General features: G+C 68.5%; 3 protein-coding genes and 1 non-coding gene across 4 annotated transcripts; 1 reads left to right on the plus strand and 3 right to left on the minus strand.

The window, feature by feature from the left end:
* Positions 1 to 556: 556 nt before the first annotated feature.
* TMBIM6 (transmembrane BAX inhibitor motif containing 6) lies at positions 557 to 2,472 on the plus strand. Its single transcript, XM_035572550.2, has 9 exons — positions 557 to 690; positions 796 to 904; positions 1,003 to 1,123; positions 1,303 to 1,351; positions 1,459 to 1,556; positions 1,657 to 1,736; positions 1,894 to 1,994; positions 2,096 to 2,168; positions 2,328 to 2,472. Exons 1-9 carry the CDS (start codon positions 635 to 637, stop codon positions 2,349 to 2,351), a joined length of 711 nt encoding a protein of 236 aa, XP_035428443.1. The 5' UTR covers positions 557 to 634; the 3' UTR covers positions 2,352 to 2,472.
* A 1,255-nt stretch (positions 2,473 to 3,727) lies between these two features.
* Positions 3,728 to 8,900, minus strand: NCKAP5L (NCK associated protein 5 like). The gene is made up of 13 exons (XM_050716655.1): positions 8,764 to 8,900; positions 8,384 to 8,452; positions 8,228 to 8,266; positions 8,022 to 8,141; positions 7,804 to 7,911; positions 6,570 to 7,404; positions 6,414 to 6,518; positions 5,521 to 6,217; positions 4,993 to 5,169; positions 4,843 to 4,910; positions 4,450 to 4,743; positions 4,134 to 4,267; positions 3,728 to 3,964 (listed from the first exon to the last, which is right to left on the minus strand). The coding sequence occupies exons 1-13, from the start codon at positions 8,863 to 8,865 to the stop codon at positions 3,728 to 3,730; spliced, it is 2,985 nt and encodes a 994-aa protein (XP_050572612.1). The 5' UTR covers positions 8,866 to 8,900.
* Positions 8,901 to 12,574: 3,674 nt separating this feature from the next.
* On the minus strand, positions 12,575 to 23,529 carry KANSL2 (KAT8 regulatory NSL complex subunit 2). Its single transcript, XM_050716656.1, has 10 exons — positions 23,480 to 23,529; positions 22,313 to 22,571; positions 21,217 to 21,395; positions 20,551 to 20,665; positions 19,964 to 20,131; positions 18,695 to 18,857; positions 17,886 to 17,982; positions 15,341 to 15,594; positions 13,472 to 13,696; positions 12,575 to 12,676 (listed from the first exon to the last, which is right to left on the minus strand). Exons 2-10 carry the CDS (start codon positions 22,561 to 22,563, stop codon positions 12,575 to 12,577), a joined length of 1,554 nt encoding a protein of 517 aa, XP_050572613.1. The 5' UTR covers positions 22,564 to 22,571; positions 23,480 to 23,529.
* On the minus strand, positions 17,686 to 17,822 carry LOC118261646 (small nucleolar RNA SNORA2/SNORA34 family). Its single transcript, XR_004782432.1, has one exon. It is a non-coding gene; the product is annotated as a small nucleolar RNA SNORA2/SNORA34 family (small nucleolar RNA).
* Positions 23,530 to 23,561: the final 32 nt, after the last annotated feature.

A 23,561-nucleotide genomic window follows, 5' to 3' on the forward strand; every position in this document is an offset into this window, starting at 1 on the left:
CAAGAGCACCGGGGCCTCGGTGGAGCCCCGGAGAAAGGCACCGGCTACAGGGAAGAGCCCCCCCAGGCCCTCCCGGCGGCCCCCACCCGGCCCCCCTTCGCCCCTCGGGGACCGGCTGCCCGCGCCCCCCGGGGCCGGTTTCGCTTTCACCCGGGCCAGTGTAAACAGGAGCCGGATGGGAGCCGCCGAGCCGGAGGAGGCCCCGCGGGGAGCCCTGGGCGCTGCTGGGGCCCTCGGCTGGGGACGTCATTAGGGCCGCTAATGGGGGCCTGGCACAAAGCCGCTTTCCAGCTGCCGGGAGCGCTCCCCCCGGGGCTCGGGGCCTCCCCCGGGGCAGCCCCGGTCTCGCAACAGCCTGCAACGCTTGCACCAGCTGGGGGGGGGGGGGGGGAAGCCCCATGCGCCCCCCCCCCCCACCTCCAGCAGAGAGCAGGGCGGCCACGCAGCGGCTCGCGGCTCCTCCGGCGCCGGGGAGAGCATCGGGGCGGGGGGGGGGGGGTTGCAGAGAGCAGGGTGGTTTTTTTTTGGGGGGGGGGGGGGGGGGGGGTGGGCAGGACCCAGCCTAAAACCCAGCTCCCTTCTTCCAGCCTGCACCTCTGCGAAGCTGCCGGTGAGTCTGCTCCCAGCTGGCACCATGAACGTCTTCGAGCGCAACATCAATCTTGACGCCCTCTTCAAGTTCTCCCACATGTGAGTAGCGCGCCGGCTGGGGGGGGGGGGCGGGGGGGGGCCACACAAATCGTCCCGTCCCCCCTGAACCAGCCTCACCCCCCCGACCCCCCCCCTCGTCCGCAGCTCGGCCTCCACCCAGGAGCACCTGAAGAGGGTCTACGCCAGCTTCGCCCTCTGCATGCTGGTGGCCGCCGTGGGGGCCTACATCAACGTGGTGACCCACCTCTTCCAGGTGAGGGGGGGGTGGGGGGGGGGCGCTGGGGCGGGGGGCAGCCCCTAGGGGTGACGCGAGCCCCCCCCCCCACCCCCGGTGTCCGTCTCGCCCCGCAGTTCAGCCTGCTGACCGGCCTGGGCTCCCTGGGGCTGATGATGTGGCTGACGGCCACCCCCCACAGCAGGGAGACGGAGCAGAAGCGCCTGGGGATGCTGGCCGGCTTCGCCTTCCTGACGGGTACGTGCCCCCAGCCCCCCCAAATCTGAGGAGCTGCGGGGGGGGGGGGACAACACACAAGAGGATTGGGTGGCCCCAAAATGGCCCTGCTGCCTCTCCCTGTGGTCGGAAACCAGAGTTGGGGGGGGGGGGGGGTGAGGAGAGACCCCGACCGGTAACGCCCTGCTCTGTCCTTCCAGGCATCAACCTGGGGCCCCTCCTGCAAATGTGCATCGCCATCAACCCCGGGTAGGCGCAGCCCCCCCCCGCCACTGAACCCCCCACCCCCACCCCCCCCCCCCCCCGCTGTCCCGAGGGCCCTGCTCACCCCCCCCGCCCCGGTCTCTCTCCCCTAGCATCATCCCCACCGCCTTCCTGGGCACCGCCACCGTCTTCGCCTGCTTCTCGCTCAGCGCCCTCTACGCCCGGCGCCGCAGCTTCCTCTACCTGGGAGGTGAGGGGGGGGGGGGGATGGGAGGCCCATATGGGGCTGGGGGTGGCCCCCCCCCCCCCCCCACGGGGCCGGGGCCTCACTCGCTGCCCGCTCTCGGCAGGTTTCCTGCTCTCCGGCCTCACCCTCATGCTCCTCTCCTCCGTGGTGAACGCGTTCGTGGGCTCCACCTGGCTCTTCACGGTGAGCGCGGCCTTGCGCCGTCCTTCCCCGGCCCGGAGGCAGCTCCAGAAACCCCCCCGCCCCCCCGCCAAGAGCACAGACGCGGCCCCCCCCCCCCCAGGACAGGGTCCCACCGGGAAGCTCCCCGTCTCACACAGCCTTTCTCCCTCCCAACCAGGCCAACCTCTACCTGGGGCTGATGCTGATGTGTGGCTTCGTGCTCTTCGACACGCAGCTCATCATCGAGAAGGCGGAGAGCGGCGACAAGGATTACATCTGGTGGGCGCCGCGGCCGGGCTTCGGGAGGGAGGGGGTGGGATGGGATGGGATGGGCCAGCCCCCCCCCCCCCCCCCTCAAACGCCCCGCTCCGTCCCCACAGGCACTGCGTGGATCTCTTCCTCGACTTCGTCAACATCTTCCGCGAGCTCCTGATGATCCTGGGCATGACCGAGGTGGGTGCTGCCGCTCCCCGGGCCCCTCCGGGGGCTGGGGGGGGGGGAGTGGGGGGGGGGGACGCGGGGCTGAGCTGGATGGGGCAGCACAGGGGGGGACGGGGCCGCAGCCCCAGCAGTGACAGCGCCAGCAGTGACCGGCTGCCTCTCCCCTCGCAGAACAAGAAGAAGGAGAAGAAGTGAAGCCGCTCCACGTGGAGGTGGAGCCGTCCCCGCCCCGCTCCCCCTTCCCGTCCCCGTCCCCGTCCCTCCTCCGATTCATTAAAGGGGTTTGTGCTTGCTGCCGATGAAAAGCAGCCCAGAAGCTTTCGCACCTCGTGGGGTTTTTTTTTTCGGTTTCTCTCCTCTCGTTTAGCTTTTCCTTTGACTACAAACCAGCTGATTTTTTTTTTGCAGCTCCTGCTGGAGTTTGGCTCCCCCCCCCACAGCCCCGGGATGGCGGCCAGCAGCTGCTGGCTCCGCAGCCCGGGGTCCGTCAGGGTTATCCCAGAGCCGGGAGCTTTCGTTAGGGGTTTCTCCCACTCCCCGACCCCGCAGGCACCACATCCCTGCCAAGCCCTCGTGCACAGACCCGGGGCGTTAGCCCCTGCCCCAAAAGGTGGCCGCGGGCCCCCTCCCCATGACAGTGCGGGGTGGGGGGGGGGGCAGAGGGACACCCCCCCCCCCCAGCTGCCCCGCGGGGCTGGGCACCTGAAGCCAAACCCCCTCCTCGCTGCCTGCCGGGCCGGAGGAGCCTCTCCTTCAGCACCAGTGCCAAGAAATACAACGGAAAAGAACTCAGCCGCCAGCCGCCCAGCAGCTCTGCCCCAGCGCTGACTGTAATCCCCCCCCCCCACACCCCCACCCCCCCCACACCCCCACACCCCCCCCCCGACCTCCCTGCCCGCGCGCAGCCCCGCTGCCGCGCGCGCTCGGACTGTGAAGACGAAGGTGTTTCGATTCAGAGCTCTATTAAAAAAAAAAATAATAATAATAATAATAAAAACAAAATAAAAATCGCCGCAGTCTTACTTTGTACACCGGGATGAAGGCAATAAAAGGCTCAGGCTTGAACCTCGCTGCCGTGTGTGGCCGGACTCTGCCTGCGGCGGGCAGGAGGGGGCCCGGGGGGGGGGGGCACCGTGAGCTTGGGGGGGGCCCAAGGCTGAGAGACGACAGCGGCTTCAGGAGACTATATATAAATAAACCGGGGGGGGGGGGGCGGGGGGGGGCGGCTTTATTGAGTTAAAAACCCGGCAGCGGGGGCTGTACACTGCAAGAGCACCATCAGAGAGAGCTGGGCAGGGGCACGGGGCCCGGGCGCGCAGCCTGGGGGGGGGGGCGGGGGGGTGACACGGGGCCCTGGGACAACCCCCCCCGGGGGGTGGGGGGGCAGCACCCCCAGGTTGGGCCCCGCTTTCCCTCCCCTGCTGCCCCCCACTTGTGCAACGTTGCACGGGGGGGGGGGGGGGCGAGGGGTGGAAGATGTGCGAGTGTGACCCGGGGATGGGGGGGGGGGGGGGTAAGGGACGGACCCGTGGAAGGGGTGGGGGGCGTGGGGGGCATGGGGGGGGGGGGGCTCAGCCCTGGCTGCCGCAGGAGGAGAGGCTGTCGTAGAGCGAGTCGCTGAGCGACTCCGAGTGCTCCATCCCGGGGGGGCCGCAGCCGGCGTCCCGCGACCGAGCCTCGGTGCTGCCCTCGTCCCCCACGTCCGAGGCGCTGGGCGTGCGGCTGCTGCAGGCGCTGAGAGCGGGGGGCAGCGGCGGGGGGGCCTCCGGGGATGCCCCACGGTGCCCGGCGGGGCTGCACACGGGTGCCTGCGGGGATGGGGGGGGGCGGGGGGGAACGGGGAATAATGAGCAGAGCAATGAGCAGGGCTCACCATGCCCCCCCCCCCCCCCCCCCCCCACATTTACATCCTTACAACCACAGACCCCCCCACCCAAGTGCCCCCCCCCCCCCCCCCAACCCGAGTGGCCCCCTTACCAGCGCAGGCTGGTGCAGCCCCTCCAGCCCCCCGGGGGGGCAGAGGAAGGGGTCGGTGGCTCCGCAGGCTTTGGCGTTGGGGAAGGTCCAGTTCTTGCTCTGCTGGACGCGCCGCGGCTTCTCGGCATCGGCGTCTGCAGGGAAAAGGGGGGGGGGGGGGGGTCAATATCAGCAAGGTCACAACCCCTCCCCCCCCCCCCCCCCCCCATGAGACCCCCACCCCACACACACACACACTGCACTGGGGTGCACCTTGCGCCACCAGCGGGGTGTCGCACGGCCACCCCGTGCCCGGGTGACACGGAGGGACACGCACCTTGGGGACAGCCCCGGTGGCTGTGAGCGCTGGGGGGGGCGGTGGCACGGGAGGGGGCCACGCTCCGGTGCTTGCCGGGCACCAGCAGCTCCTCCACGCTGGGCACCTCCCGCTCCAGCGTGCGAGCCTTGCGCGGCACTTTGGTGAGGGCTGCCGGCCGCGCCGGCGCGGCGCCGGGCAGGGGCTCCGGGCGCCCGCGGGGCTTCGGGGCGCTTTTAGCGGGGGCCCCCCCATAATCCGGGGGCGGGAAGGTCCCGATGCCGCTGTCCAGTGTCCGCGTCAGCGACCCGCACGCTGCGGGGGACAAGCGGAGGCGTGAGGGCTGGGGATAAGCCCCAAAAACCCCCGTGGGACCCCCCCCCCCCCCGCCCCCCCCCCGAGACGGGCGCTCACCTGCGAAGTGCTGCGACGTCCCCGATTCGGACAAGCTCTCGTCCGACGGCAGCTCGTCCCGCAGCCCCACGTCGGGCACCTGCGGCAGGAGAGGAGGGTGAGCGGCCGCGGCCTCCAGGGAGCTCGGATGGATAGGTGAGGGGTGGGGACGGGGGGGTCCCAACCTTGTCCGGGGGCTCCTGGCAGCCCCGCAGGTGGCCCACGATCCCGTTCCGGGGCGGCCGGCAGAGCCGGGGGTCTTTGGCGTCGGGGGAGACCCGCTGGAAGTCACACAGGTCCCGCTTGTGCTCCAGGCGGCTCTCGTAGGACACGTCCTTCCCGTCCACCCTGGGGACAAGGTGGCATCAGGAGGGAAGTTGGGGACCCCCCCACACACACCCCCCCACCACGCTCAGCACCCAGCCAGTGCTGGGGGCACCCAAGCAGCTGCCCCCCCAGAGCAGCATCACGGAGGGGACCTGCAGTGCCCCCAAGCCCGCGGTGTCCCCAGCTCTGGCTGTGTGGCGTCCCCCACTCCTCCTGTGGTGTCCCCAGCCCCTTTGCCCACCCCTTCCCGACCCAATTGCATCCCCAACCCCATCGCCTCCTTCTCCCTCCCTCCATGGCGTCCCCAAGCCCGCGGCGTCCCCAAGCCCGCGGCGTCCCCAGCTCCCCGTTGGCCTTGAGGCCACCCCTGACCTGTTGAGCAGCTGCTGCATGAAGTTCTCGGCCGTCACCTCCTGGTACATCACCTGGAGCTGCCCGGGGCTGCGCTCAGGACCGGGACCGCGGGCCCGGGGCCGTCCCTTGTCCAACGCCAGCCCGTGGAGGAAGGCCTGCTCCTCCTGCAGCGCCTTGCGCAGGTCCTCCGCCTTCTCCATCAGCTTGGAGATGTTGAGGCTCTCGGCCTCCAGTTTGCGGGCGGCCAGCTTCACCTCGCGCCGCAGGGGTGCCGGTGCCCCGGACCATTCCCGGCCCCGGGCGCCCTCGGCGCGGCGGCTGAGCGCCGGCAGCTTGCTGCGCCGCAGCCCGAACCAGCTGGCCAAGCCTCCGGCCGGCTTGACCTTGACCTCCGCCGCCGGCGCCCGCTCCTGGCCCTGCAGCCGCAGCACGTTCTCCTCGATGCCCTTCATCACCTTCTCCTCGATGGCCGAATGCCCGGCAGCGCCCGCCGCGGACCCCGCGCCGAGGGCTTCGGGGCCAGGCGGTGCCTTGCGGGGACCCCCGGCTGCCTTGGCGGCCCCCGCTGCCGCCGCCGCCGCCGGAGCCGCCTTGGGCTCCTCGCCCCGGGGCCCCCCGGTTTTGCCGGCCGCCTTGGTGGGCAGCTTGGTGGGGCTGCCGTGGGGGCTGCGGGCAGCCTTGGCGGGAGGCGGCGGGGGGGGCGCGCGGCGGGGTCCTGCCGCCGGGGGGGCGCCCCTTGCCCCCCACTTTGCCGTGCTCGCCCATGGAGCCGGAGGAGTAGCACCGTGCCAGGGGCTCCGCGCCGTGCGCCGGCTCAGGGTGCTTCAGGCTGCCCCCCAAACACCCCCGGGCCGGGGGCCGCGGCTCAGCACCGTGGCCCCTCTCTGGCCGCCCAGGACCGGGGGGCTCACGGCTGTCAGCGCCCCGCAGCTTGCCCAGGGCAGCCAGGCGCTCCTTGAAGGGCAGGTAGCCCGGCTCGGGGGGCTTCTTGCCAGGGCGGCGGGAGGGGGCCGAGCCCCCAGCACCACGGCGGGGGCTCGGGGGGGATGCGGCTGCCCGCTCCCCACCGGCGGGGGGTCCCGCCGGCAGTGGCCCCAGGGGCTGCTCGGCTGCCTCGTAAGCGTGAGGCAGGGGGAAACCCGGGGGCTCGGGGGAGCCCGGCTCGGGGGGGGCGTCGGGGGATGCGCGGCGGCTGAGCACCGGCGAGGCCTCGGGGTTGCTGCTGCGGCAGGGGATCTTGGAGGCGCGGGCGAGCTGGGGGCTGAGGCGCAGCGCCCCGGGGGGGCCCGGCAGCTTCAGCGCCTTGAGCACCTTGGAAGGGGAGGTCAAGGGGGGCGCCCCCCCCCCGGGTGAAGGCAGCCCCAGGCGGGGGGAAAGCGGGGCGAAGCCGCCCTCGGGGCTCTCCTCACACGGGGCGTACAGCCCCAGGAAAGCGGGGTGCTCGGGGCCGCCGCCGCCACGCTGCCGGGGGGGGCCCGGAGCCTCGCCGTTGAGGCGGCAGCACCCCCCGTCCCCCCGCAGCAGCCGCTCGGCCAAGGCGCTGAGCAGAGCCCCCCGCGGCGGGGCGGCCTCCTCTGGCGACGAACAGGGGCTGCCCTCGGCCCCCCGCCACCCCGCAGCCGCCCCCAGGCCCCGCAGCGGGCAGGGGGCCCAGCCCGGTGCGTCGGCCCCAGCCCGGGGTTCGGGGGAGCAGGGGGAGTCGGGGGGCCCCTGGGCGTGGGGGGGACCCGAGGGGGGTCCCAGCAGCGGGTCCGTCTCCTCCAGCTTGCGCAACACCTCCAGGATCTGCGCTTTCTTCTTGAAGAAGGGGGAGAGGGCGTCCAGGGAGGGGGCGCCAGGGCTGAGCACGGGGCTGCCCGAGGGTCCCACCGGGGTGGCCTGCGGGGACAGGGCACTGTCACCCTGTGGGTGCCCGGTGCTGGGATCCCGAGTGGTGGAGACGGGCTAGGGGGATGCCACGGGCTTGGGGACACCCAGGGGTGGAGGGGTTGGGGACAGGGATGCAACAGAACCAGGGACAGGGACACCGCGGACAAAGGGGGTGGGAGCTGGGGACATCACAGGAGGAGCCGGGGGTGCCGTGGACCCGGAGAAGGGGACACCACGGGCATGGGGACGGGGACACCACGGGCAGCCCCCATCCCCAGGGCAGGGGGCTCAGGGATGGGGATGCCGCGGGCTCGCAGAGGGCTCACGGTGGCCTTGGGGAGACCCCAGGCCTGGAAAGGGCAATGCTACGGGCACGGGGATGGGGACCAGGCATGCGGGGGGGGCTTTGGAGGCACCGGTACCCACCTCTGCTGGGGGGGCACAGCAGCCCGGGGGCAGCAAGGCGGGGGGCTGCTCGGTGGAGCCCAGCTGGGGGCTGCCCGGAGCATCCAGGGACACCGGCACCGGGTGCAGCGGCAGCTGGAGGGGAGGCAGCACCAGGTTACGTGGCTGGGGGGGGGGGGGGTTCTGCCCCACACCCACCCCCCCAAAGCCCACCCCCAGCATTAACACGGACCCCCCCACGGCACCTGGGGCAGGGATCCGGCCGAGAGCTGCAGCTTCTGCTGGAAGAGGTCGCTCAGCGCCTGGTTCTGGCGCTCCAGGTCGAAGACGCGCTTCTTCAGCTTGATGCACTCCTCACGCAGGTCCTGGAGGGGGGGGGACAACGATGGCAGCGTCACCCCGGCTCCCCCTGGACCCCCCCCAGCCCCACGGACACCCCCCAGACACCCACCTTCTGGTTGAGCAGTGCCTGTACCACGTGGTTGGCGACCTGGGGAAGAAGAGAGGATCTTGGGGGGGGGGGGGGGGGGGGGCTGCGGAGGGCACACACAGCCCCGTGCCCTGACACACGCGTGTGACCCCCGCCGAGGCCCGGCGTCCCCAGTACCTCATCCAGGCAGCGCTCGTAGGTCTCCCGCTGGTTCTCGTTGGCCTGGGCCAAGGCCGAGTTCTCCGCCTGGGGACAGAGAGGGGACAGGTTCAGGGGACGCTGCCGAGGGGCCTGGGCGCTTGGTGACCCCCCCCCCCCCCCTCCGTGGCACCGAGGGAACCCTCCTCTGCCTGGTGGGCTGTGGGGGCTGCAAAAAGGGCTGTCCCCAGCTGCCCCAGCCCAGGAGTGGTGGCACCGTGAGAAGGTGGGAGCTGTCCCCACCATGTCCCCAGGGCTGCTGGCTCCATGGCACCAGCCGTGGATGGATGGTGGCACCGGCTGCGTGGTGGCACCGGCCGGAGCTGCCCGGTGGCCCCGCTCCCCGCTCCCCTCCGTACCTCCAGCTCCCGCAGCCGCTGCAGGAGCTCATGGCTGGTGCCCGTCTCGCTGCGTGCCGCGGGGCTCTCGTCTCCCTGCGCCTCGGCCGCGCTCTCCGACATCGCTGCCTGCGAGGGGACGCAGCCGAGGCCGGCGTCCCCCCGCCCGGGGCGCTGCCAGGCCCAGACCCCCCTCACCTCGCTGGGGTCCGGCCAGGACAGCGCAGACGTCCCCAGCCTTGTCCCTCTGCAGCGTCACCTGTGGGGGACACCGGGGCTGAGATGGGGGGGGGGGGGGGGGAACACCGGGGTTCCGGTGCCTTCGGGAAACACCGGGGCTGGCACCGGCATCGCCACGCACAGCACCCCCGGGCCAGCACCGGGTCGCCACGGTGGGTACGGAGCCCGGGGCTGGCACCGGGGGGTTCAGAGAGCCCCAGGGTGCAGAGGGGCCCCCCCCGGGGCTGGGCAGCCCGGTTGCACCGGGGCTCCCCCCCCCGCCCCCCCGGTGGTGCCGGTGCCTCCCCGCGCTGCTCGCCCCGGGGCCGCTCCGTGCGCCGTGGAACACGGCCCGGCCCCGGGAACCGGGAACCGAGCCCCGGGATCCGAGCCCCGGGAACCGGGAACCGAGCCCCGCACACTCACAGCCCGCAGCTCCCGGATGCTCCGCCCGTCTCCGCTCCCCGCAGCCCCGGGGCCGGTCCCGGCGGCGTTCCCGGTTCCATCCCGGCCCGGCCCGGCCGCGCTATTGTTGGGAGGCGGCGGCGGCCCGGCTCCGCCTTCCCACCGCGGCCGGGGAGGAGCCGGGGCCGCCGCCGCCGCCGCCGCCCCCGGTGCGCGGCTCCGCCAGCTCCGGGCCCGCAGCCCCGGGCGGGGAGCACCGGGGAACCGGGCACGAAGCGGGCAGCACCACCCTTTGGGCCCCCCCCCTCCCGGGGCACCGAGCACCCCCCGGCAGGGAGAGCCCGGGGGGCACCGGGAATCCCCCCCAGAGGGGGGCTCGGAGCCCCCCAGCACCCCACGGAGCGGGGTCCCGCAGGGCACCCGGTTCCGTTTTGGGGGGGGGGCAGGACCCTCGGCCAGGCTGTGAACAAGGGGGGGGTCGGGACCCCATAACCCGTGAGCCAGGCGAGGACCGGGGCTCACCCAGGGCTCACCCGGGGCCTTGGCGCCGTTTGGCTGCGGGGCCGGCACGGGGAAGACCGGAGAGGGTAAGAGGGGAGGCTTTTGGGGTGCCGGTGGGTGAGGGGCCGTGTGGCCACCCCACAAAGGATTCAAGCCAGAGGCTCGCCACCAACCGGGACGGGAAGGAGCCGATGGGAAGCAGGCGAGCTCAGGGCGCGCGCGGCTCTCGCAGCACCTCAGCCCCCGCAGGGACCCCACGAGGCTGCCCCGGACCCCGCCGTCGCCGGCCAGGCCGAGGGTGGGAGCAGCCGAGAACCCCGGCGCGAACTCTGCCGCCTTCCACCCGGCGCCACGAGAGCGGCACCGCCGACCGAAGCGTGCCCGTGTCCCGCGGCGCAGCGGGGACAGGCGCGGAGAGGCCGCGGGACGTGCTCCCGAGCCCCCTCCCCACCACAAGGCGCTGCGGGACCTCGGCCACGCGCCCTGCGCCCCACCGCGCAGCCGCACCTCGCACGTGCTGTCCCCGTGCCGTCCCCGTGCCGTCCCTGTCCCTCTGCAACCCCGGGGTCCCCCGGGCGGCACGTGGCGTCCCCCGGCCCCTTCTCAGCCCCCGGCGCAGGAAGCGGCCCCGGGGCCAGCGGCTCCGGCTGCGTCACGGGGGGGAAGTGAGGCTCTGTCTGGAGGGGAAGAGCCGCCCGCAGCCCCCCCAGGCCTCGCCACTGCAGCCTTTCCCTCCCCGGCACGGGGACATGGAGTGGGGACGGTGCTGGGGCAGCAGAAGGGGACGGGGACGTGGCTGCAGCAGGGCCAGGGGTGCTCAGAGCCCGGCTCGCCCTCCCCAGTCCCACCGGGCCCCTTGTCACCCTGGTCCGAGGGACAGCAGCCACCGGGGACGCAGCACGTGCCCAAACCGCTCGGCTGCGGGGACGCGAGGACGGCAGGGAACCGTCCCCAGCCACCGCGCTGTCCCACAGGGTGGCCTCGGCCTGCCCCACGTCACCGCCACCACCGCAAACTTGGGGACGCGGGGCGACAGCCCTAAGCGTCCCCAGCCCCACCGCGCTGCAGGGGCTGGGCTCCGTTTGGGGCAGCCAGGATGCGCTGGGGACACTGGGGACAGCTGGGACGCGGCAGGGACAGCGAGGACACCCCAGGGACGGCCGGGATGCACCGGGGACAAGCGGGATGCGCTGGAGAAGCAGCCTGAGGGGAGCAGGGACACACCGAGGACAGCTGGGACACGCTGGGGACGCGCTGGGGACACGGCAGGGAGAGCCAGGATGCGCTGGGGACAGCGGGGACACGGAGGGGACGGCCAGGATGGAGCGGGGACATGCGGGTGGGATGGGGGACAGCGGGGGACACAGCGGGGAGAGCCTGGATGTGGCAGGGGACAGGGGGGACACGGGGGGGACACAGCGGGGACACCTGGGAACAACGGGCAGGGGACGGCGGGGACACACCGGGGACGGCGGGGACACACCGGGGACGCCACCGGGGTGGCCGGGACGCTGCGGGGACATCCCGGGGGGGGGGGGGGGGGCCAGGTCGGGCCGCCCCGCGCCTCCTCCTACCTGGGCCCGGTTGCCCCGGGCCTGCGCGCAGAGCCCGGCCCGGCGGCTCCCCCCTCCCCGGTGCCCCCGAGCTGCGGCCCAACTTCCCCGGGGAGCCGCCGGTAACGGCGGCGGCTGCTCCGCTCTCCCCCCCCCTCCTCCCTTCCTTCCTCCCTCCTCCTCCTCCTCCTCCTGCCCCAAACCCGCCGCGGACTCACCGGGGGCTACGGCGGGGCGGCATGGCCGGGACCGGGCTCGGGACGGGGACCGGGGCCGGGACCGGGGCTGGCCCGGCGGCGGCGGCGGTGACGTCACGACTCCACCGGGCCGGCCCCGCCCTGCGCCCCCGCCGCCGCCAATCCGCGACCGGGGGCGGGGGGGCGGGAGGGGTCCCGGGGCCGCCGCCGCATCCCCCGGTCACGGCCGGGCTCGCCCCAAACACGTCCCGGTGCCGCCCTCCCCCCCCCCCGCCCCCCTCCCCGCCGCCCCCGGGGCTGGCACCAGGCACGGCCCCGGTTGGGGGGGGGCCGAGCCCCGGTTCGGCGGCTGCGGAGCCGAGGACGGCACCGGGGGGATCGCCCGGGGCTTGCCGGGGCTGCGGTAGGACCTGGGGGGGTCGCCCACCCCCTTCCCGCCCCCCCCCCCGGGACAGCCGTGGGCACCGGCTCGGCCCAGTAGCCCCCCCCCCCCCTTCACCCCCCCCAGCACGACCCGGGGACACGCTTGGGGGCCAGGTCCGAGGTCTTTATTGAGGGGGGGGTCACCTGCAGGAGGGGAGCCCCCTCCCCGACCCTAAAGGCACACGGGGGATGCGGGGACACCCCGGCACCGACCCCGCTGCACCCCCGGTGCCCACGCACAGCTCCGTCCCCCCCTTCCCCACCAAATCCCCCCCCCCCCCCCTCCCAGGACCCCTCCGGCTTCCACCTCGCCACGGGGGGTGGGTGGGGGAGCTCTCCCTCGCCCCCCACGCCCCCCCTCCACCCCCCCCCCACCCTGACAGGGGCAGGACCCCACGCAGGGGGGGCCGCAGCCCCCCTTCCGCTGCTCGGAGCCGCTGCTGGCGGTGCTGAGCCCGGTGCTGAGCCCGGTGCTGGGCGAGCCGGGGGTGCCGCGGGGGCTCCGCGCTCACGGGGAAGCCGCTCGCTCGCGGCTCAGCTCCCGGAGGCCAGCTCCGGGTTCCCGTTGGCGGCCGCGCCGCAGGTCGGGGTCTCCTCCGGCCGCCTCTCGTCCAGGGGCCCTGGGCGCAGGAGGCTCTGTCCAGGAGAGAAAAATAAAAACAGTGCGATGGGTGCAGGGGGGACGCAGCTGGGGGGGGGGGGGAGGAGGGGGGGTAGCGGCGAGGGGAGGCCCAGCCCCGTGTCGCTCCCGCACGAGTTGGTCGCCCCACGGGGCCGGGAACGCCAACAGACCAGGAGCCGTTTTCCTCTGGGCTCCTGCTTGAAACCAGCGGCTACGGCAAACCGGCGGCCTTCGTTCAGAGCCTGGGGAGGGATCCCTGCCCCTACGCCCAGCTCCCGAGGAGGGCTGCGGGGGGGCGTCGGCCAAGGGGGGAGAGCAGACCGGGGATGGGGCAGCCGAGGATGCCTCCCAACCACCCCCACGGCGAGCACCCAAGTGACAAAACCACCCCGGTGAGAGCAGGGCGAGGGGAACACGATCAGAGTCCAAGCCCTTTCTGCACAGAAGGCAACAGCTGCCCTCCAAATCCCCACACGGGGGGGGGAAAAAAAAAAAAAAAAAGAGGGGGGGGGGTCCCGCAAGGGGGTCGAGCCCCTGATCCCGTCCCCAGCCTGCAGCCGAGATGTCCCTACCACGTCGCGGACAGCTCAGCGACACCGAGCCACCCACGGAGAGCAGCCCCCGGCTCCCCGGGGACAGGCTCCACGCCGGCAGCGCCGCCCGGAGCGTGGGCACGCCACGAGGGCTGCTGCGGGGGGACGGCGATGGCACAGCCCGGGCTCGGGCACAGCCCCGGGGGACACAGTTTTGCCTGCAGCAGGAGCCGTGCTCGGGCTGAAAGCCCCCCGGGAGCAGCGCTCCGGCTCTACCTGCGCAGGAGGCTCGGCGGCAGCGGGGAAGCCGTGGGCAGACGAGCTCCCTCTGTCCGGCGGCACCGCCTGCGCCGGGACGCCCGCTGGGGCCGGCTCCTCCAGGGCCAGAATGTCTATGGGGGCCTCGGCCACGTCTCTGATGGACTGGTCGAGGGCCACGGAGGGATCGAAGAGCAGAGGGGACGGGGGACACTGCATGCCGTCGCCCACCACGTCCAGGTCCTACGAGAGAGCACAGGCAGAGCGGCCCCATCAGCAGGAGGAGCCCCACGGGAGACGCCGGCAGGAGCCTTCGCAGCCCTCCTGGCAGCCCCTCGCTCCTCCGCGGGGCTTCAGAGGCCCGGGAGGAAAGCAGCGTGCTGCTGCCCTCCCGCCGCAGAGGTGGGAGGCAAGGGGACGCGCCCAAGGGGCTCCGACCTCCCCGGGACACCCGAGGCTTTCACCCCCCTACCGAAACTCAGCAGCAGCCTCATCGCTTCCCCCGACAGAGACCCCTGGGATGTGCAGCCTCTGCCTTACCCCTCACCGCTGCCCGCGGCGTGCCGCTAACCCTCCTGTGGGAGGCGGGGGGTCCCGCAAGGCTCTTTTTAAAGGACGGGTTGGCTTCGGAGGGTGTCCGACGTCAAGGCGGGATGCCCACGACTCCCAGCGGCACTTCGCCAGGCTGCCACGACGCGGGACACCCCCCGCAGCCGCAGCTCCCAGCCTGAGCCGAGGACGTGGGGCTCTCGAGGGGCATCCGAGCCAGAAGCCCTGGGGTAAAGCCCTCGGTGCAGCCCCCCAGCGGGCAGCCCCACGCCCCCCCCGTCCGAGCAGCACACGGGGGGCACCCGCACCCACAGGGCTGCCCCTAAGACTGGGCAAACGCGTCCTTTCAGGGGACGGGGCTGGGTTTCTGGGCTCCTGCCCGCACCACCCGAAACCCTGCGGAGCAGGGGAGCCCTCTCAGGGGCCGGGCTGGGGCAGAAGAAGGGCTCCGTTTCTCCTTTCTGCCCTGAAAAAAAAAAAAAAAAAAAAAAAACCCTCTCCCACAAAGGCCGCGTTCACGCCGCCGCGCTCTGGCTCTGCCTCGCGAGCGCTCGGCCCCACAGGAAGGAGCCGGGCGCCGCTCCAACGCCCGCCGAAGCCGGGGCAGCGCTGCCGACCTCGGCGGTGCCAGGCCCGCCTCGGCCCCCCGGCAGCGCCACGCGGTCCGTGCGCCAGCCCGCGGCCCCCGAGAAAACCCCTCGCTGTCAGCAAGTTGCCAGGTCTGCCCTCCGATGGAAGCGCCCGAGATCTCAGGGACACCCAAATATAAAACCAAGACGACGCTTCATGCGCACGAGCGGCTCCAAATGACCGCGGGATTTTTGGTTAAGCAAATTGCGAAGGATTTTAAGCACGGAGGCTTAACGTCCGTGCGGGACATCGGAATAATCTGGGGGATTAAAACCCTCGCGTACTCCTCATGGGAGAGAAGGGGGGGGGGGAGCACAACTGGCTCGTGGATCCCCTTTTTTTAAAAAAAGCTAAATACTGATTTAAACAAGAGGACAGCCCTTCCAAAGGAGCAGTCACCAACTATGCTGTTTCAAACCCTACGGAAACAAGCACCTCCCAAACCCTTCGCATTTCTGCTCATTTTTCAAGAGGCTGTTCTTCTCCAAGCCAGCAAGGACAAAAATGATTCTGTTACGGGTGCTGGGGAGGCAGTGGCTTTCTGCGATGCTCCGCACCGGGAGCGCTGGGGCCTGCTGCACCGCAGCCCACTCCTCGAGCAGCTCAGCCTGGCTTCGTAGCACGTCCTGAAAGCAGCAAATTTCGGGGAAGGCTTCCTGCAGGACCCCTCGCTTGCCTAGAGCACGCTGCACAACTGCTCCGACTTACGTCGCTGAACTCCAGGGGCAAGCTCTCCGTTGGCTGGAGCTCAGCAGCGCTCAGGTACAGGTCTGTGGGGGCTGCCTCCAGCTCCTCGGGGACAGAGAGCACCTGCTCGGGTACGTACATCTGCGGGGGCAGGCGGAGGTGGAGCGGGCAGCAGGGCTCCTCGGAGAGGCTCACAGGAACGGGCTTGTTGCACGGCACCTCCTCCGAGCCTTGACACGGCTTGAACAGAGTCTGGTTAGCGTCCTGACAGATGTCTGGCACGATGCGGTCAAGGGAAACCTGCGCGTTACAGCACGCAAGCTATACGAAGACTATAAAGCTTTAAGTGCTCCCCACGCATCCTCCCACCCTCCAGATTAACGTTAAAAACCCTACAATTCTGCAAGGCCAAAGCCCAGGCTCCAGAGCTGCGCCCCGACTGCCCAGCGGCGTGGGCCACGTTACTTACGTGATGGAAAACGGGGACAACGGCTACGGCCTCCCGGGGGGGGCTGGAAGGCTTAGCTGGATCGCCGTAAAGCACTCGCGGATCCTCAGATGGAAGATATTACACGCGCCCGGGCTTACTTTTATTTGCAGACGTCCATTTAAAAGGCATCTGCACGCGCTTCCACATCCAGCAGGCAGCGGGGACAGCAGCGCGCACAATGCTGTTTCCACCGCCAGGAGTTTAGTTCCGGTATTTCTACCTTCCCACTGCATTTTCCTTCCCAGTGGAAAACCTATTCCTGCCAGAGGTGTAAATGGGATTTCCTGCCTTTAATCACAAAGGGAGACTTTGCTCCAATTGCGTTTGCGCTTGCAGAGCGATCCACCAGCAGCAGCAGGAGCCCAAACCCCGTCCTCGCCCAGCGCGAGAACCCCGCGGGACAACAGAGCACGGCAGGCAGCCCGAGGGGCTGCACGGGCGGCCTTCTCCCCACCCCCGGGATCGTGTCCCGGTCTCTTCACCCGGTGACGACCCGTGCTGGGCGCCACGGCAGGTCTCGAGCGTGGAGCAAGGCTTTCTGGACGGGCACCTCGACAACAACCCCACCCGAACAGCCGGCAGGCCATCCTCAACATTTGACAAGTTCCCTTTACACAACGCGGGGTGGGAGAGGGAAAACAATCTTCCAAACCCACGTGTGCCGGCGAGAGGCGCCGAGTTTAACCCTGTCCCCCGAGCTGACTAGGTTTCATTCGGGTTCGTCCTCTCCCCCCCCTCACCTCTCACGCCGCAGAGCCCCTGATCGGTGCCGGCCCTAATGGTGCGGAGCTCAGCCCCGAGGAGCCAGACCTAGCAGGCACTCGAGGGCGAGGAAAGCGTCTCTGCAGGAGCAGCAGGGTGGGGATGCCAGATTTTAATCTCTCCGAATGACTCCAGCTCAAGCGCTCGCTCTCCTGGTAGCCAAAAAGCACGGGCTGCCAAGACGACGAAACCCCGAGCTCCACCTGGAGCCCGACAACCCAGCTGGTTCGCTCCCTTTAACGCCTTGTCACAAACAGTCGAGCTCCTGAAAAACCAAACAAAGCCCGAGAGCCTCCCGACAATGCACAAAGCAGAGCAGGCTGCAGATGTTATCGGCTCGGCAGGGCTACCCGAAGTAAAGGGCTTGTTTGCGGCAGCGAAAGTCAGCGGACGGCTCAGACACGAGGAAATAAAACCTCGTTTTTTCCACTCCCTGCCCTGCTCCAAGTAAGCCAGCTGCAAACAGCAACTTGCTCAAAGCGCTTTGTAGGTATTTATCCTGCCTTTATTTGCAAGTATACGGCCACTGGAGAGAAACAATGGCAGCTTCCTGCTCCCTGGGCTGCTCCCCGCGCACGGCTCGAGGAGGATCTGCCAGCCCCGGTAAGAAAACAAACCCAAAGCTCATCCTCCCCTGCCTGCCAGCTCTGCTCCGGGGCTGCTCCTGACTCACAGCAGCTGCGAGCACGGCCCCGAGCTGCTCCTGGCCGCGCCCGCCCTGTCCCACTGCCCCACGGGGTGCACAACTGGCTCGCGGATCCCCGGGGGAACGGCAGCGCTGGCCCTCGAAACGCTGAGGCTCTTCTCGCAGGCGTGAGCCTTCCAAGGAGTTGAAGGAGACCAAGCCCCAAGCTGGACAACGGCAGTCGCAGCCAGGCCGAATCTATTCCTTCCTTCAAATCCTCCCCGAAGCAGTGCTGCAGCACTGTCAGACGTCCCTTCCTACACCCACCTCTCGCACCGAGAGCTCGGCAGACCCCGCTCCGACGGCCGCTGGGACCCAGCGCCCGCAGCCAAGGCGGGAGCAGGGATTTACGGAGCGCGGACCTGCTTCCGTCCCCCCTTAACGCAGCTGGCAGCCAGCTCGGGGCCTGCCTCGGGCTTCGCGAGGTTCCCTTGTCCCTTCCAAGTGAACTGGCCGCACCCTTGAGATGCTCTGGAACAGCCAGCGTACCACAGGAAGAAAATTCCTCTGGGCTCCTGCTTGAAACCAACGGCTACAGCAAACCGATGGCTTTGACTTAGGGCCAAAGAGGGGAAAAAAAAAAAAGGAGGATCAAACCGCTGGCAGCCGGGCCCGAGATCAAAGGATACGAGTAAGGCAGTGCCTGGTCATCGGGAGAGACGGGTTGGAGCATCGGACATCATCCACAAAGGCCAGGCACCGCTGGCTGGAGCGGGTGGTGTGCGCCTGCAAGTCCAGGAGAACAGCTCAGAGCTCTGTTGGCTTTCCAGAGAACCCCCCCTGGGCCACGCAACGCCCGCAGTCCGCTTTCAACACGCGCCAAGATTAAACTCCCTTAACTACAGCGGATCCTCGTTATCTCCTTCCCATTCATGCTTTTGTTGAGACAGGGCTGAGATAATGCGGCAAGTCTGGGCTTCCATCGAAAGAGCCTCACCCCATGAGTTTGTCGCAGAGAAGAACGGGTTTTCTCCGACTTATCTCCTAACTTCCAGAAGCCAGTTAAGGGAAGGCTTTAAATTTTACAACGGCCATGAAGAAATGGCTGCCAACAGCTTCAAATTTAGTTTCGTGTACGACGCAGGGGGCCCGCATTCGGGTCCCCACAGGTCTGGGAGGAGTCCGCATGTCACCGCCATGCCAAGGAACATTTTCCACGCATTTTCCAGCGGTGGAAGCCACTGAGCTCCCCCGTTCAAAAGGGAAAATTCTGCACCCCCGCACCGCAACTTCTGCGTAGTTTTGGTGCCTGTTTTAAAACGCCTCCGTGAACCCACAACGTTTTAGTCAACGTGTGGACGCTGCGGGGTGCCAGGCAGGACCGACGCTTTCCTCTTTGCAGGAAGAGCCTCACGAGGGGCACAGGGGACCAAGAGGGAGAGACACAGCCACCAGGGGAAACCGAAGCCCCAGGCAGGCCCTGAGCTGCCGGACGTACCTGCTGGGCAGCGCCGTCGGTTGCCAGCATCCTGCGCTCCTTCAGCTGCCGGTGCAGCAGGGCCTCCACGCCGTAGCGCTGCCGGTAGCGCCGCAGGCACTTGAGGCGCTTCAGGTTCTCGCGCTCCTTGGCCATGAGCCCCTCGGGGCCCGTCAGGAGGCTGCTGCCTGGCGGGGAGCGAGGGAGGGAATCAGCGAAAACACCACGCCGCCCACCCGCCACGCTCTTTCCGTTTCGTTTTTTGGGTACCGAGAGCCAAAATCGGCCCTCGAGAGCTCCGGCAGCTGACTGGCGACGGGAGTCAACGCAGCGAAGGAACGAGCCGGGAGCGCTGCGCGTGTAAACAGGAAGCACATCTTTGGGTTACACAAGAGAATGACAAAGCAGACTCCATCCCGAAACGTATCCCGATTGCCCCGTGCCCGCGAGGAGCTCTCGGGCTGACTATTTTTAACCGTCTTTTAAAATAATTTGGCCAAAGCTGATTGTGATTTCTAGGGGCAGAATAGAAATTTTTCAAATTTCAGCTCGCTCCCGTGCAAGTTCTGGAAGCTTCCCGTAAGCACTCCCAGCTGTAATTACAGGGCAGCGGTCAGGATCTGCATCTCTGGTTTGCTAAAACGAGTCCTACAAAATTGTTACGTACCAAACTTCCAGTTATTTTTACTCGGGACCGAGCTGCATCGTGCCATTTTCCGAGCTGAGCTATTATAAGACCACGCTAGGGAAGCGTTCTTTGCGCTGTAAACTTTCAGCCAGTTCTGTAACGTGGGCCTGCCTCTGCTCAGCCACCAGCTCCTGCCTCCGAGAGCGTTTTCAGTGAGAAAGCCGAGCGAGGCAGCAGTGCTTTTGTAAAAAAAAAAAAAAAGTTGCATCCGTGCTAAGGAGGACTACGTCATTACAGCAGCACTGGTGCAGCTACCGAAACAAACCTCTGCCACTGCAGACAGGAGCCTGCAGATGAATAAATTTTTTTGTTTATAAGACCAAAAACAGGAAATCCCATACAAAAAAAGAACTTTTGTCTCCGAATTAACTTTGTAGTCTCATTTCCTGGCAACAGCGCAAACTTTGAAGAGCAAAGAAATCCGGCAACCTCTCTAACCCAAACGATATCGATCTCCAGGCACGGGGCCAGCCACACAAATACCCTCTCTAACCCCCTTTTTTTTAAAAAAACATCTTTTAAATGTAGAGTTGTGCGTGTTTTAGAGAAGCCCGGTGCCCTCGGACGGAAGGATACGCACCAGTGACTGCCTGCACCGGTACTTGCCTATGGCTTCGTGCTCGCCCTTGCGGCTGTGCAGGAATCGTCGCTTCTTCTCCTTCAGAAGGTGCTGGAGCCGCTTGAACTGGTCGATGTACAGGGACTGCAGGCGGATCAGCTTCTCGCGCATGATCAGCGCCACCTCCTCGGCTGTGTACACGCCAGCATGCCTGGAAAGCACCCACAAAACCAGGGTATGGTTTGTAAGGTCGCCCGGGGCTGTTCCCCTCGCCGAATGACGCAGACGTTATCAGAAATGCTGGCTGAGCAGGGCCGAGTTCGACGGACCAGTGGGTGACAAGCAGAAATACCGATTTTTACTCCTAATTTAAATTAAGAGATCGCCCCGAGACTGCTGCTCACGTGGCCCGCTCCAGACTGAAGGAGGAGATCAGCATCAAAGGCTGCCCAGAACCGCCAGGCCCAAGCCTTGACAAGCATCCACACCCAGAAACTCACCACGGAACCAAGTCCCAGCGCAGCGCCGTTAATAACGTCACCTCGTTAACACAACGGCTGCTTCCCAATATCGCCCCGAGCTAACGCTCTGCACGCTGCACGCGTCACCGGGCAGGAGCCACCCACTCACTTCAAGGGATCCTCTTGGTCGCTATCGATGCTGTCAGCCTCGCTGTCCGGGTCCCCTCGCCACGTCTGGTCCACGGTGATAGGATCCTGCTCGCCGTCGCTCCAGCTGTCCTCATCTGAGGAACGAGGGGCACTAAGAGACCGGGCACAGCCCCGCGGCTCGTGCTCGAGCACGGCCAGGCACCGGAGGTGCTCGGCTCCGCAGCCCCCTGAAGGTGAATTTGCTCTGCTTCGTGCCACGAGGGGCTCTTCCCCGCCAGCAGGGACGCGGAACGGGAAGGAACGCACCAAGTGGGTGCGGGCGAAACAGCCCCCACCTGGCGAGGGGCCTAAAACTGCTGGATGGTGCCCACCGAGCGACCCCGCAAGTCAGGGAGCTCAGCACCGGTGTTTGACAGGCGCCAGGCAGCACAGAGGGAAGCTAGCTAGGGTTTCTGCCCTGCAGCTGCAGGGGAAGGGGACCTGCAGGATTTTGGGCTGGTGTGACTTTGGGTGGCGTGACTTGTCTGCAGTCAGCAGCACGCAAGACGCGCCAGGGGCTGCAGAACACGGTCTTGTACCCGTGGAGCCCTGGGATCTTTGCTTCGCTGGGTTTAACAAGTCCTACCCTCAGCGCTTCTCCACAGAAAGGAGAGCACCGGGTCGTGGTTTTGCTTTCAGTGCTTACCCAGGATGCGGCTGGCTTCGCTGCGGCTGCTCTCTGCAGTCTGGGAGCCCAGCTCTGTTTTGGCGTAAGAACTGAGCTGGCAGAGGAGCGTCTCGCTCACAGGTCCGGGGTTGGACTTCTTCATCTGAGCTTGGAGCGCCAGCGTGTTCCGACGGGCGTGCTCCGCGCAGAACGACACGCTGCGGGGATAAATCACGAGCCCATTACCACTCCAAGCCCTCGGCCAGCAAAACGAACAAGTGAGACACTGAGAAACGTTCCCCGGCACCCGAAGCGCGCCCCGCTCTCACCCGCGGAACAAAACCACCCGCCCCTGGCTGCAGGTAGAGCAGGGAAATGCCAGAGAGCCCCAGGTGGCTCGCGGACCACACGGCACCGCTCAAACACCGCCCCTAGCTCCAGAGCTGGCAGCCGCAGGGCGCAGGAGCAGAGAGAGAAAAGAGCTTTTTACTTCAAGCCACTGAGGCGAGCTATTCTGCTTCCAAGCGTTCACACTGGATTTTTCACGCTGGCCAAAGCGGACGGAGCTTTTTTATCGCAGAGGGACCAAGGGCAGAATCAAGACTACCACTGTTCTTGGTAACCTCTGAGGATGAAACGCAGCTCGATGCGCCAAGGAGCAAAACTGTACCCCACCGACGTGCTGGCTGGATGTGATGATGTTCCAGGTCCTTCCAGCCACAGCAGCCAGAACGTCCCACACGCGTCAACGACAACAGCTCCAAATCAAACACAACCAGAGCACACGCGCTGAGGATGAGCCGTAAGAACAGACTCCAACTCGAACTTGCTGGGCTGAACCCAGGTGCACATGGGTGCAAGGACCGCTCTGACAAAGGGCCTGGGCGCAGCCACCTTGGGAGGGCAGAGGGCAGCAGCCCGGCAGCCCACCGGGAGCAGAAACGCTCCGCGCGAAGTCTCCAGCACTTGTGGGGTCTTCTTCTAGCCCCGAAGCGCTTCAATAACTTGCCTGAGGTTAACTTCAGCGCATCGGCTGAATGGAAAGGCCCTGCAACGCCCGTGCCGTACGTGAAAAACCTTCCCCTGCCCGTTTTAATTCAATTTGATGTAGGAGCAGAGAACCAGTGGGACTCACCCATCCTTCTTCTCCGGTTTGGGCGCAGCGTTCGGGCACCGTTTTCCGTTCTTGGCGGAGACGTAGCTGCACTGCTTGAAAGGGGCGCTCCTGTCCTCCAGGATGTGCTTGATGCAGAACTCCTGGCCCTCCAGGCGCGGCTGCGAGCACTGCCGGTGGGTGAAGGCACATGCCAGAGGCTCCTGGGGCCGCGGCACGGGCGTGAGGCGGCCTCGGCTCGACGGCAAGACGTGGATCCGAATTCTGTTCATGCCAGCAGCTGCCGGAGGCGGGCAAAGGAATCAGAAGGAATGAAATAAACCGCGCGGCCTCGGCTGACGCCTGCCAGGGCATCCCAACGCAACTCCTCGTCCTGCTGGGACACTGGGGGGGGGGGACAAAGCAGCTCCTACAGCGGAGGGTCCCCGGGTGGGGTGGTGGAGGGGAACGGGGGCCCCGGGGGAGGAAACGGGGATCCCCGACGGGGTGAAATGGGTCCCCAGGGAAAAAAGGGGGGCCCCCAGCGAGGAAAACGGGGGTCCTCCAGGGGGGAATACGGGTCCCCAGTGGGGGAACACGGGGGTCCTCGAGGGGGGGAAACAGGTCCCGGGGGAGGACACGGAGGTCCCTGGGGGGGGGGGGAAATGGGGGTCCCCGGGGGGGGGGGGGCAGAAAACGGGGGTCCCCGGGGGGCACCCCCATCCCCCTACCCCATAGCACCCCACACAACGCCCCCCCGGGGGCTGTCTGCCCCCCCCAGCACCCCTCGAACCCCCCAGGACCCCCTGGCGCCCCCCCCCGAGCACCCCTCGAACCCCCCCCAGCACCCCCTCGCCCACCCCAGGACCCCCCCCCCCAATACCTCTCGCCCCCTCCCCCAGGACCCCCTCGCCACCCCCCTCCAAGGCCCCGGCCCCAGCGCCCCCCCCCCACGTGCTCCGCCGCCCTCCCCACGCCGGCCCCGCGCATGCGCCCTGGCGCCGCCTCCCGGCCGGCCGCCGCCATTTTGTCCGCGGGCGGCGAGCGTGAGGGGCGCTCCCTCCCCCCAGCGCATCCCGGCGCCGGCGGCGGAGCGGAGAGCGGCGGAGGGGCGCGAGGGGCCGGGGGAGCCTCGGGGGAGCGCGGCGGGGCCGGTAGGGAAGGGCCCCGCCTGTCCCGAGCGGGCGAGCGGCGCCGCCGCCATCTTACCTCGCTGCTGCCGCGGCCTCCCCGCCGCCTGCCCGCACAGCCCGCCCCCCCCTCCTACGCCCCTCCTCATTGGCCCGCCCTG

The sequence above is a fragment of the Cygnus atratus genome, unplaced genomic scaffold (genome assembly GCF_013377495.2).
Source record: "Cygnus atratus isolate AKBS03 ecotype Queensland, Australia unplaced genomic scaffold, CAtr_DNAZoo_HiC_assembly HiC_scaffold_144, whole genome shotgun sequence".
Taxonomy (NCBI): Eukaryota; Metazoa; Chordata; class Aves; order Anseriformes; family Anatidae; genus Cygnus; species Cygnus atratus.